Source organism: Eurosta solidaginis, chromosome 1, assembly GCF_040869045.1.
Source record: "Eurosta solidaginis isolate ZX-2024a chromosome 1, ASM4086904v1, whole genome shotgun sequence".
NCBI classification, from domain to species: domain Eukaryota; kingdom Metazoa; phylum Arthropoda; class Insecta; order Diptera; family Tephritidae; genus Eurosta; species Eurosta solidaginis.
In genome coordinates, this window is record NC_090319.1 from 82,447,276 (window position 1) to 82,460,260 (window position 12,985).

At 41.4% G+C, this 12,985-nt stretch overlaps 2 protein-coding genes across 7 annotated transcripts in view; one reads left to right on the forward strand and one right to left on the reverse strand.

Moving 5' to 3' along the window:
- The first annotated feature begins 275 nt into the window (after positions 1-275).
- On the forward strand, positions 276-3,216 carry LOC137236369 (secernin-1). The gene is made up of 4 exons (XM_067758869.1): positions 276-708; positions 857-1,044; positions 1,112-1,391; positions 1,900-3,216. Exons 1-4 carry the CDS (start codon positions 559-561, stop codon positions 2,374-2,376), a joined length of 1,095 nt encoding a protein of 364 aa, XP_067614970.1. The 5' UTR covers positions 276-558; the 3' UTR covers positions 2,377-3,216.
- Positions 3,217-9,576: 6,360 nt separating this feature from the next.
- Positions 9,577-12,985, reverse strand: part of LOC137236370 (ELMO domain-containing protein 2) — a 99,165-nt gene continuing 95,756 nt past the window's right edge. For all 6 annotated transcript variants that reach the window (XM_067758874.1, XM_067758871.1, XM_067758872.1 and 3 more), the window contains 2 exons: positions 10,331-11,146; positions 9,577-10,234 (listed from right to left, as the gene is read on the reverse strand). In XM_067758874.1, coding sequence (XP_067614975.1) covers positions 9,803-10,234; positions 10,331-10,858 — 960 coding nt within the window. In that variant the 5' untranslated portion in view covers positions 10,859-11,146 and the 3' untranslated portion in view covers positions 9,577-9,802. The remainder of the gene's footprint in view (positions 10,235-10,330; positions 11,147-12,985) is intronic.

The window sequence follows — 12,985 nt, forward strand, 5'->3', positions numbered from 1 at the left end:
GGGTATTCAACTATTTCATCTGTAAATACTACTAAGTTTTATTAAACTATCAAATGCAACTCAGCTTGAAGTACTCTTACGCACCAAAAATGCAACTCTAGACCTGAGATTTTCATCAGGTGAGCGAAGCTGTTTGTAGTTTTGACGTTTATCGCTTAGTCGACACACTTGGATAGGTACACAATGGTATGAATTCACAATGGTAAAAAGATTTAATTGTTTATGTTTTGTTTCCATTTTCTCGGCAATAGTTGGCAACGCAATTATGGTCTCACTTTCCATCTGTGGCCGGCTCTTGCTCATCGCTGAAAAATTTGTCTAGCGAGCAGTTCAAGCGCAGCTTTACATCCTAAAAGGAATAAAAGATATTTCTTTTGCTAAAATATTTGTCTTTAAAACTGGATTGGCTTGAAGTTGCTGCTAAGGTTAATCACTAACTATTCGTCGTGAACATCTGCAGTAGCTTAAACAGCAGTGCCTGTGAAAAATCAATTCAAAGTAAAAATCATTAGCTATCCCATTCCCTAAAGAATTCAGTTTTCTTTTTTGTCTATCGAAATGTCTTCAACTGGTGACTGCTTTGTTGTGCAAGCTCCAAATACCACAGAAGGCACAATAATATTTGGGCGTAATTCTTTGGACGCAGATGCTGTAACGGAAGCTCAAGAGGTGGACTTTTATGATGCCAGTACTGCACTGGAGGGGAAGGTGAGTAGACCAATATGTCTATTGCTTTTATGTAGTATGTATGTATGTAACTGCCGAAAGATACGATGAGTAATCCCTATGGTATCTACATGTTTATTTAACCACGGATTTATGACGTGGCATTTATCTACTCTTCGTATCCTTTAAGCCTGACGGAGGAGCTGATGTGGTTAAGGCAAATGGTGAAATTTTGCGTGTTATATTGCAAAAGGCACGTCCGGGTGCATGGGGTGGTGATGTGGGTGCCAACGACCGTAATGTAAGTGTGGGTGTATCTTGGACGGCACAAGAACCTGCTGGCGAAAGTGATGCGTTAACATCGTCGGATATTTTACGGTAAGTAATACTTAATATCGTATTATAATATCTGCTCTTAAATTTTCTTTTCACTGCTTGAATGTAGTTTAACGCTAGCTATAGCTAACAACGCTGTTAGCGCTGTAGAACGTATTGGTTTTTTGATATCCAATCATTCTTCTGATGATGCAAAATTCAGTTTTGTGGTCTGCGATCCGAGCGAAGTATGGTTGGTTAGTAGTGGAGGCAAATTGTGGGCTGCTCAACGTGTTAATGATGGTACGCTCCGCATAACAAGTAAGGGACTTAGCGTTAGAACGACTATCGATAAATCCAGTGAAGGTTTGGAGGATGCACTCAAAGCGCAAGGTCTATGGGATGGCGAGGTAAGATTCTATAAATTTTAACTTAACTAAAATACATATAACTATAAATATATGTATAAGTTAAGTATGCTCCCCTGAGGTGAATTAAATGATGGCAAATACTGAGTCATAGAGGTAATCTAAGAGCGGTACAAGGAACCAAAAAGTTTAACAGCGTACTGTCGGGTTAAGCACCGAAAACTTTGCAAGACCAAGTTCAAGGCAAATCTTCGTCTGAACTGTGTTGCGATTAGGTCTCAAGTCATTTAATGCAGCACGGCTGCTCGACAGTCGCTTAATTCAGATGTATATTGACATATGTAACCTTACACGACGAGTAAATATGGCACTTATATAGCCAATGTAAGCCCAACACATCCAAGGCATTCAGAAATGTTATTTCATTAGAAAAATTTGCTAAAGTTGAAAAAGCTTTGTTTGTCCAAATGCTTCAATCCTTTGAAACGAGCGCCTAACAAACCTAAACTTTCAGTTATAACAATGAATGAAATATCTATTCATTTTACAGGGTGAATTAAATTTTGCAAGCTGTTTTGGTGCAGATAATGAAAAAGATGCAAATTGGAGCGGCGAAACACCCAACGGTGATGGTAGCTATAGTTTGACCAGCATGTTTGAAACTTTACGTTCCGCTGCCGAAGCTGGAACAGCGCGTTCCGCAAGTGTTTCGGTGTTGACAACTGGTATTTCATGTCATTGGTTTACTGCAACACCTAATGCTTGTGAATCAGTATTTAAACCTTTCGTATTCGCACCCAATCCGAAAATTTCACCACTTACCAAAGTGCAACCAGATAGCACACATACGCTCTTGTACAAATTACATGAGCAACGTAAACCGGCTGCTGTTGAGGATTTGAAAGCTTTGGAGGCTGCTTGTGTTGAAGAGCTTAATAGTTATTTGGCTGAACATCAAAGTGTTGATGAGGAATTAGATGAATTGATGAAAGACTGTGTAGAAGCCGAGGTGAAGTTCTATCGTTAAATTCTAGGAAATATTGAACCATTGGCTAACGGACGATTATAGGTATTTACGTATAAGGTATTGTATCAAGACTTGAGCTAATGTGCATAATGTAAATGTTTTTTAACGTCTTCGAGTTTTTTTTTGTTGCATTCTGTGGCTATTTTCATTGTGCAAGAGACCTTAATTTTTGCGCCTAACTTCAAAGGCTATTTGCTGCTGTTAGTAAATATCATACTTATAATTTTTTTGACAAAAATGAAGAGCGGCATGCTCGAAATTATCTGACTTTAACAAACAATATATATAGTACTGTTTTGCGATGAAATAATGCTAGGATTTGAGAGTTTAGCCATATCATTATCCACACGGACAGCCCAAAAATGCAAAAGAGAGCTCAGATTGATATTTGGTGATAGTCAGGCTAGCTTAAAGGCAAAACAAACTAAATTTATAAAATTTGAGATTGCTGAGAATTGTCACCTGCTCTTGAATTCTCTGCCATCCAATGGAACAGTTTATTGTTGTGGTAGTCAGGGTATGCTGTGATATCAAATACACATTAAAAAATTTAAATTTCCAGGAGTCATTATGGTGCACAAAGCTATTTTAGTTATGACTCGCAAAACTAACTTATGTTGTTGTTGTTGTAGCAATGCTCGCCCCACCTAATAGCCGCGACCGATCACAAATTGTCATCAATATCCTCTAACGGGAGTCCAAGGAAACTTGCCGTTTCAACAGGGGTGGACCATAAGGAAAGGGGTGTTAGAGGCGTTGGTTCCACATTACAATTAAAGAGATGGTTGGTGACACATTGCAAGCAGGGCATACATTTTGTATGTCGGGGTTGATTCTGGATAGGTAAGAGTTTAACCTGTTACAGTATCCAGAACGAAGTTGAGCAAGAGTGACACGCGTTTCCCTGGGGAGTATGCGTTCCTCTTCTGCGAGTTCTGGATATTTTTCTTCAAGTACTGGATTCACCGGGCAATTCCCGACATAAAGGTCCGACGCCTGTCTATGGAGTTCACCAAGGACCTGCTTGTGTTTTTCCGCTTCATACGGCTGGGTTCTCAGGTGCCGTATTTCCTCAAAATGCTTACGGAGATGACTCCTTAGGCCCCTAGGCGGTGCTGGTTCGTCAATCAGATGTCTGTTGGGATGCCCAGGTTTCTGGGTATTCAACAGAAACTGTTTAATCAGCATCTCATTTCTCTCCCTGATGGGGAGTATTCTCGCCTCATTATGCAGATGGTGTTCTGGGGACATAAGAAGACAGCCCGTGGCGATTCTGAGAGCAGTATTTTGGCAGGCCTGTAGTTTCTTCCAGTGGGTGGTTTTTAGGCTTGGCGACCATATGGGTGACGCGTAGCACGTAATCGGCTGGCTAATTGCTTTGTATGTGGTCAAGAGCGCTTCTTTATCTTTTCCCCAGGTACTGCCAGCAAGGGATTTGAGGATTTTATTACGGCTCTGAATTCTTGGAACAATTGCGGTTGCGTGCGCACCAAAATGTAGATCCTGATCAAACGTCACACCCAAGATTTTGGGGTGTAGGACAGTCGGTAGCGTAGTGCCATCGACGTGGATGTTCAATATGGTCGACATTTGGGGCGTCCATGATGTAAATAAGGTCGCGGAAGATTTAGTCGGTGATAATGCCAGGTTTCGCGAGGCGAAAAAACTGGAGAGATCAGGGAGATAGCCGTTTATTTTATTGCATAGCTCATCGATCTTTGGGCCTAGGCCTGTGGCCATTATTGTGCAGTCATCGGCGTAGGAAACGATTGTGACTCCTTCCGGTGGTGAAGGTAGCTTAGATATGTAGAAATTAAACAAAAGCGGGGATAGGACACCACCCTGTGGCACCCCTTGTTTAATTCTCCTTTGTTTTGATGTTTCGTTTCTGAATTGCACCGATGCCTGCCGACCACCCAGATAATTTGCGGTCCACCTTTTAAGACATGGGGGAAGGGTAGACCCTTCCAGGTCTTGCAGTAACGAGCCATGGTTGACCGTATCAAAAGCTTTTGATAGGTCTAACGCTACGAGTACTGTTCTATGGTGGGGATATTGATTCAAACCGCAATTTATCTGGGTGCTAATGACATTTAGCGCGGAGGTAGTGCTATGGAGTTTTCTGAAGCCATGCTAATGAGGGGCTAGCTGCAAATGTGCTTGGAAATAAGGGAGCAAAATGGCTTCAAGCGTCTTTGCCACTGGCGATAGGAGAGATATCGGACGATATGGCTCACCTACGTTAGCTGGTTTCCCAGGCTTTAGTAGCGGGACCACCTTGGCCATTTCCATTTCTCGGGTATGACAAAGGTGGAAAGAGACAGGTTGAAGACATGCGCTAAATATTTGAAACCCTCTTTCCCTAGGTTTTTAAGCATCGGCATGGCTATGCCGTCTGGGCACACTGCTTTGGATGGTTTAGCGCGACCAATGGCGTCCTCAACCTCTCTAGCGGTGATGGTAATTGGTGACGCGCTGAGTTTGTGTTTATGTGCGTGTCTATTGGCTCTCCGTCTATCTTTGTCGACCATAGGATGCATTATATATTGTCGGCAGAAAGCGCTCGCGCATTTTTTCGCATCCGACAGCACCTTATCGCCAAAGGCGATGGAAACTTTGTCTTTGTGCTTAGTCGGATTCGATAGGGACTTTACGGTGGACCAAAGTTTACCTACACCGGTAGAGAGGTTACAACCTCTTAGGTTCTCTTCCCATTTCGCCCGCTTGTGTTCGTCCACAAGCAATCTGATGCGTTGGTTTATATCCCTTATTTGGGGGTCGCCTGGATCAAGCTGTCTTATAAGGTCGCGTTTCCTCGCTAAGCTCGCGGCCTCCGCCGGGAAGTGGGGCCGGATTTCGGGAATTCTCCCGGCGGGAATGAAATGTGCCGAGGCGGATTAAATGACCTTACGGAAGGTACGCTCCCCTTGGCGGGCATCAGTCGGGATAGGGAGGGCAGCAATGCTGTCTGTTGCAGATTTATATTCTTCCCACTTTCCTTTTTTGAAGTTTATGAAAGTGCGTTTTTCGGTGACGATGAAGTCGGCGGTACGCTCGAACGAAATAAGTATGGGCAGGTGGTCGGATGCCAATGTTACCATCGGCTGCCAGTTGACGCAGTTTACGAGTTCTGCGCTCACGATTGAGATATCTGGCGAGCTATGACAGCTTCCTACCATACGTGTGGGGGCGTCTCCGTTTATTGTGCAGAACGTCGTTTCGTCTATTTGATCCGCCAACATCTCAGCCCTACTGTCCGCCCGCAAGTTTGAATGCCATAGGTCGTGATGGGCATTGAAATCGCCTAAGATAATGCGATTGTTGCCAGTGAGTAAGGCCTCGATATTAGGGCGGTATCCACTGGGGCAACAGGTGACAGGAGGGATGTAGATGTTGATGATTTCTAGATTTGCATCGCCTGACCGGACAGATAGGCCTTGACGTTCTAAGACATTGTCACTGCGGTCGATGCCAGGATCAAATATATGATATTGCACAGAGTGGTGTATAATAAACGCGAGGCCGCCTCCATTTCCGCTCTCGCGGTCTTTCCTGTGGACATTATAACCAGAGCAGGTCTGCAATGCAGATCTTGCTGTGAGTTTAGTCTCTTGAATCGCAGCAATGCGGATGTTGTGCCGCTTCATGAAATCGACTATCTCCGTAATCTACCCAGTTAGTCCATTACAGTTGAACTGCAGAATTCTGAAGTGCATGAGGGGTGGCGCCGCCACTCTAGGGGTAAGTGAGGGGTGACTACGCCTAGGTTGTGGAAGGCCAGGACGCAATTGCTGTTGTGGCCTTGGGACTGGGCGCCCTTGGGCAAGCATTGGGGTACCCGGATGATTTGGGGTTGCGACCTGGCAACATGGCTCGATGAAACCCGTCGAGGGGTTGCCGTCGCGGAGACCAGAACATCTAGGAAAGTGGCACCACCCAAGGCAGGAGCTGCATTTAGCGGATGTCGCAAACCTATATATTCTGTGCTGGCAGACGGTGCAAACGGAGGCAGGGACTAAGAGTCTGTTTCCCTGACCTGCACGATTGCTGCCAGAAAAGAGGGGGGGGGGAGAAGAAGACGGGGGCAGGGGCTGATGCTCAGCATTGCTACCAGCTCTACTACGAAGGTAGTAGTTATGAGTGGTATCAGCTGTTTGAGTTGTTGGCGCCGTGGGGCGCAAGCAGCAGCGGGTACTTGTTGTGGCTTGCTGAGCAGCGAAGCTGCTGGAAGGTAGTGGGGATACGCTTAGGCGTAGACCACGAGACGCCCTTGGGCGTGAGCAGCAAGGAGCCACAAAAGATTTATAAAAGTTACGTGGACGTCGGGTTTTGGGATCAAGCCCAGAACAACCTGTCCGATGCAACCATCCCTTGCACGAGACACACTGAACAGAGTATGACCGTCCTATAAAGATTGTTTTCTGGCAAGGAGACGGACCCGGATTGGGTTCGATACCTTCCCGGAGTAAGAGAATATGTAGCAGTCCTGCTGCAAGGAGCTGCTGGGAGGATGACAATTTGTGGGAGGGACGAAACAAATTAAATGGGGTCACACTGAAATGACAGTCCTTGGTCGGGAAAAATCCCGAGTCGCTCCGGTACATAGAACCGACTGCCTTGGGAAGCGCAAAACTAACTTATACTTTATTGTTGTACAATCCGATTCTTTCACGAGTACTAAGTAATACGTCTCTTGCTTAATGATATGTAGTGCACAGGAAGTAATCTCAAAATTTGTGAAATAACTAACAGAACACCAATTTAAAATAAAGAGATTAATTAATAATTTTATGTTAAAACTTAAAGATAATTGCTGCTTAGTTCTTAAGTTGATAGAATTTTTAAAATGTAAATTACCCGAGTCATATTCATTTCTTTTATTTTTGATACGTGATTTATTTATATGCGCATTTTAAGTGCTAATTTAATAATTAAGTAAAAAAGGTCTGTTTTTTAAAACACAAATTCTTATAATATATTTTAAGAAAAATATGTATTACGGCTGTATTTTGTACTAAAATTTGCCACATTTAAGCCGCGGTTTCTTATGTTAGTACTCTAATTTAGCTAATATATTTATATATTTATTACAAGTGTATTTTTATATACTCCTTTAAGCTTACTTTCGCATTAAGTTTTCTTTTAGTTTTGTGATATTGTGTTTATAAATAGTAAATGAACAATTTCGAGAAGAGCTTGAGTATATAACATTCATAATTTTTCATTTATATATATAACTGCATGTTTACGCATACTGCACATTCCAACGTACGAACTTCGAAGTAAACGATCTAATATATAACTACAAATAATAATGCTGAGGGAATTATCATATAATGTATTTTAAAATTAAGTCGAGTCGCTAGAATCAGTCAAGGCAAAATAATGAACACAAAAAAAACAATAATGTTCGATCGTAAAAAAAATCTCATGCACACATACCGATATTTATATGCATTCACACATACAAACATATTACTTGTATAATTACGATTAAAAAATGTATTCAATTCTGTAATACAATGATAATTACAAACAAAAATATATATTTAAATTTATTCGATTTAACGCTGCGCACCACCATAAAATGGTGAATAAAATAATGATTGCATCTCAAAAAAAGCTAAAATCCACCATCTTTTATTGTTAGTTAGAAATGGACAATGGGAGTTATAAACTAAACATTAAAGTAAAAAAGGAAAATAAAATCAGAAGTGGAACGGACATATTTGGTTCCTCGACTCGACATTTTGAATAGAGTTTATGATTATGCCTATGTTGCTGTAATATAAAAACCACTAACCAAATGTTTTGGAAGGAACTTCCGTGAGTGCATATCACCTACTTCGGAGGCACCAAAGTAAACTCGGGTCGTTTCGTTCCGAACTTGTTCAATTGACCGGGTCTCTCAACTGAACAAGTGAACTAGATCTTCGATTTTGGGTCTATTTGTTCTTTTAGTTCGTTTTATCTAATGTTATTCTTTCTCTCTTCTCGTTCGCGAACATTGTAAATTCATACATACATACGCAGAAATTCACAGTGAGAACGAATGTCGATGATGCCACTTACACTAAAGATATGTGTGGTGGCACTGCTACAACAATATATGTATGGACTTTTTATGAAAAACACCTTTTGTAAGAAACTAATTATTACATTTATTAAACTTGAAAAGTTCATATTTACAATTTGTGTCTGTACTCTTTCAATTTCCTGGATCTTCCGAAATTTTTAACTTTTTTTGAAGATAATTATACATATATATATTAACTTTATTTATTCATAACAAATTTAAATATACCTGCACAAAGCATTGCTGCATACACACCCCATCTATACTTGTTAACTTTTTTCGTAGGTTTGAGCAGCAGTGAACAAATTTGCTTAAAAAAAAGGAACAGATGAACAAGTTGTTCGTTCATCAGAAAAAGAACGAAAGAACCGAATCTCTGAAATGACCGAAAAAGCACAACTCTACAGCAAAGCAAGCAGCCTTAATATTTCCAGTTGGCACTCGGGTACCAGAAAGTAAGACAATCAACTTGCTGCTCTACTCAAATACGGCTAAAAAGCCAAATGGGGTGATAGATTGCAGTTTTAGGCCGGCAATCTCAGACTGTCGATTTGCAAAAGCGTATTCAGTAAAGTGGACTGATATTAGCAAAAATGTGCTTTGGGACATACATAATTCTTGGAGTGGACGTTCTGTTAAAGGTGAAGGAACTATTGCCCAACCTTATAAGGGGGGATAACCCTCGCGGTCCTTTATTCTGATGATGTGGATAAGATAGAAGTTTGTTCTCATATCCAAAATAGTAAAAAACTACTAGTTCTTGCTAAAGTTTCTTCGCCCGATTTGTCATAACAGTAATTTAGAAATTCATAGACCACGATATCAGATCGAACACTGCAGCGAGTACCGGTCGTAGATCCAGAGTTAGAGCGTTGTTTTTCCAGGACCATGAAAGGCTGTTCATCGGATATTGTCCTGCCAGTCCGTAAAACAATAGAAACTTTTTATGAAGGTTACACAAGCCCCTATGGTATGGAGACATAACACAAGTCTGGTTGCGAAAGGGCAACAGCGCGATATGAAATAAAAGGCAACATAGGTAAAAGAGAGGATAGCTGAGTTTGGTTTCAACTAATTTTTAGAACGTTTAGCTCTGCGTTTTCCTTTTAAGAAGGATTATCCGGTGCAGTTTATTTTTGATTTTATTTTTTCAAAACAGCACCTTTACAAATTTAAAACAAATAAGAAAAAAATTTAAAATTAGAATGTGTTGTACAATAATTTATTTCCCTTTTCTTGGTTTGCTCTTCAAATTTGGTTGAGTGATTTGTTAATTAAAATATGTGAATATTCTTAAATTAATTTAAACTTATATGTAAGTACCTTAGAGATTTTTCATACTTTTTGCTCTTAAACATACTCTACAACAAGATTCGTTTTGAATAATGTTTTGTCATTATGTAAGGCCTCCAATATTAATATTTCAAAACGTTGATAAATTTCACGAAAATCCATAATATTTGTCGGTCCCGATTCCATCCAAAAACGATCGAATTCGAAAAGTAAATAACAATAAAATTTATGAAAATGTGCCAGCGACAATGCTTGATTCAGCGATTGCGCAGCGTTATAGAAATGCACCTTTGCATCACCAGATTTGAGTAGACGATAAGCCATCGCTGTAAGATTTATACCCACAATGGCAAATGTATAGCCATAAACGGGATGTTTTGAGTGTAGGAGAACATGATGAGCAGCATCGCGATATTCACGTGAAAAATATAGGAGATTTTCCAACCCCAAAATGCCCATGCCACGAAAATCGGTTTTGGGATCATCACCCTGAAATTGGACAGATGTACGCATTGTTAGTTCTTACATTACAATGTACGGTCGAAAATGCAAAAAAAAAAATTAATTTAAATAATCATTACCAACCTGAAAACCGATATCCTGCCACTGCTTAGTAATGCGCCCATCTAATGGCTCTTCCGGCATAAGCCTATTCCACAGCTCAAGCAACTTTTGTTCGTGATCCAAATTATTTGCATCATATAATTCAGCACGTAAACGCTCCACCTGATGCAGTAAATGCCTATAACTCCAAATCTGAAGTACGCATGTGCCGAAGAGTGAAGCGAAGTCGGGATGTATTTTTGCTTTTATATGCTTGGCATTCTGTACTACGTTTATCGTACGTTGTGGTATCAGGCGTAGCTCCTCTTCGCCGCAACACTCTACAGTGGTGTCCAGCTCCTTAACTAATTGCTGTATTTCACAGTTTTGTGATAGCATAAGCGAACGTTCCACCTGACGTGTACGACTTGCACCTGCTTGGGCGCCATAAACTATCCGTTGTAGTTCGCAAAGGCGTGTGAATGTGTGTAGAAACCATTTGATGAATGGACGCAATTGTACAAATATAATTGGTATTATGCGTTGCATCAGCCAATCGAAAAGAAACATTTTGGCAGAATTTAGTTTGGACTTCAAGTGCCTTAGTGTATATATTAAAGGAAACCTTTTTTCGCTTCTTCTACGTCTCTATTTTTAATGCACAACTTTCGAAAGGACGATGTAAACTAATGTTTGTTCTGGCCGTTGCTGCCATGGAAACTTGTCCATCGATTTATTGCTTTGTATCCTTGATGATGTAGCAATGTGTTGCTTTGCTCACCTTAATTTATAGCCACGTATGTATATTTTCCAGATTCTTTGTGTTGTATTACAAATTTCTTCCGATAATTTTCAACTCTGGAAGATTTTTGTGGTGATAACAAATGTTTACTATTTATTTACTGAATTTGTACCAAAATGTAAATAAAGTAAAAATCAGCTGACCGAAACGCTGATGCTGCCATACGCACTTACGCATCAAATTAGAGGGCTAAAAGAGGGAAAGTTGGAAATGTGCTGCTCCTGTAAAAGGAATTGAGTCCCGGGAATCCCAAAATGTCGGGATTTGGTAATAGTTTAGTTCACAACTTCTAAAACTTGTCCAAAAATACCGGGAAAGGTGTCAAAAGATGCGTTATGTACCCAGGTTTTATTTCTTTTTGGAGATATTTGCAAACAAAATTGAAAATTTTCATGTGGTTGTTGGAATTTTGATGATTTTGTGGAACGCACAAGAAAATCTGTTGGTAAAAGTGTTTTGCGCGGACACAGTTCTGGTCTCCAAACCGGAGTTGCACCTAGAGGTTTACGCCGATAACTATATCGGCGGCGGCGGCGTTGGCACTATTATATACCGGCGGCGGCAGCGTGGGCGGCGCGCCGTCTTGCGCCGGTGTTCTTACTTTAAAAAACTTGATTTTTCTATTTAAAAATTATATTTGGGAAAGGGTTCGTTCGTATGTATTTAAGGAAACCAACTTTTGGCCATTTCGGATAGAACCGGGGGTTTGCCTCAAAGTCTCGCGGATCATTCAGCTCCTTGCGGAGGGATTGTCCTGCATTCACTTACTCCAGGTAGGCTTTGAACCTAATCCTGGTCTAAGGGACTGGTACTTCTGCGTCTGCCGAAAAAAATTTAAGTACTTAAAATGGTCACAATTGTGTCTGTATGTCTCGTACAAAGCGTAGTTTCACCGAAGGAGATGTTCTGGTCTAACTCCTAATATTCGTTGTAGACACGATTTCTTTACATTATTTGTGGCCCCTTTGCTGGTCACGCACAAAGGCGACTTACGATTGCTATTAATCGCCTTTTAATACTCATGGCTCTCGTGGCACAGTTTTAACGATTGACACCAACGCTGGGCTTTTTTGGCTATTTTAAGAGCTATAATTCCCGATGTGCGAACAGCAGTAATGCTGTCCACCACCAGTCACTACCACGCCTCACTCACTGGCACCAATCGCATTATCTTAAGCGATTTCAATGCCCATCACGATCTATGGCATTCAAACTTGCGGGCGGACGGTAGGGGTGAGATGTTGGCGGATCAGTTAGAAGAAACGATGTTCTGCACAATAAACGGAGACGCCCCCACACGTATGGTAGGAAGCTGTCACAGTTCGACGGATATATCAATTGTGAGCGCAGAACTCGTAAAATGCAGCCGATGGTAACATTAGCATCCGACCACCTGCCTATACTTATTTCGCTCGAGCGTTCCGCCGACTTCATCGTCACAGAAAAGGAAATTGGGAAGAATACAAATCCTTTACAGACAACCGCTTTGCTGCCCTCTCTATCCCGACTAATGCCCCTCAAGGGAGGCGTGCTTTCCGCAAGGTCATTGAATCCGCCTCGGCTCGCTTCATTCCGTAGAATTCCCGAAATTCGGCCCACTTTCCGGCGGAAGCCGCAAATTTAGCGAGAGAACGTCACCTTATAAGACAGCTCGATCCCGGCGACCCCCAAATAAGGGATATAAACCAACGCTTCAGATTGCTTGTGCATGAACACAAGCGGGCGAAATAGGAGGACCACCTAAGCGGTTGTAACCTCTCTGCCGGTGTAGGTAAACTTTGATCCACCGTAAAGTCCCTATCGAATCCGTCTAGGCACAATGACAAAGTTTCCATCACCTTTGGCGATAAAGTGCTGTCGGATGCGAAAAAATGCGCGAGCGCTTTCTGCCGACA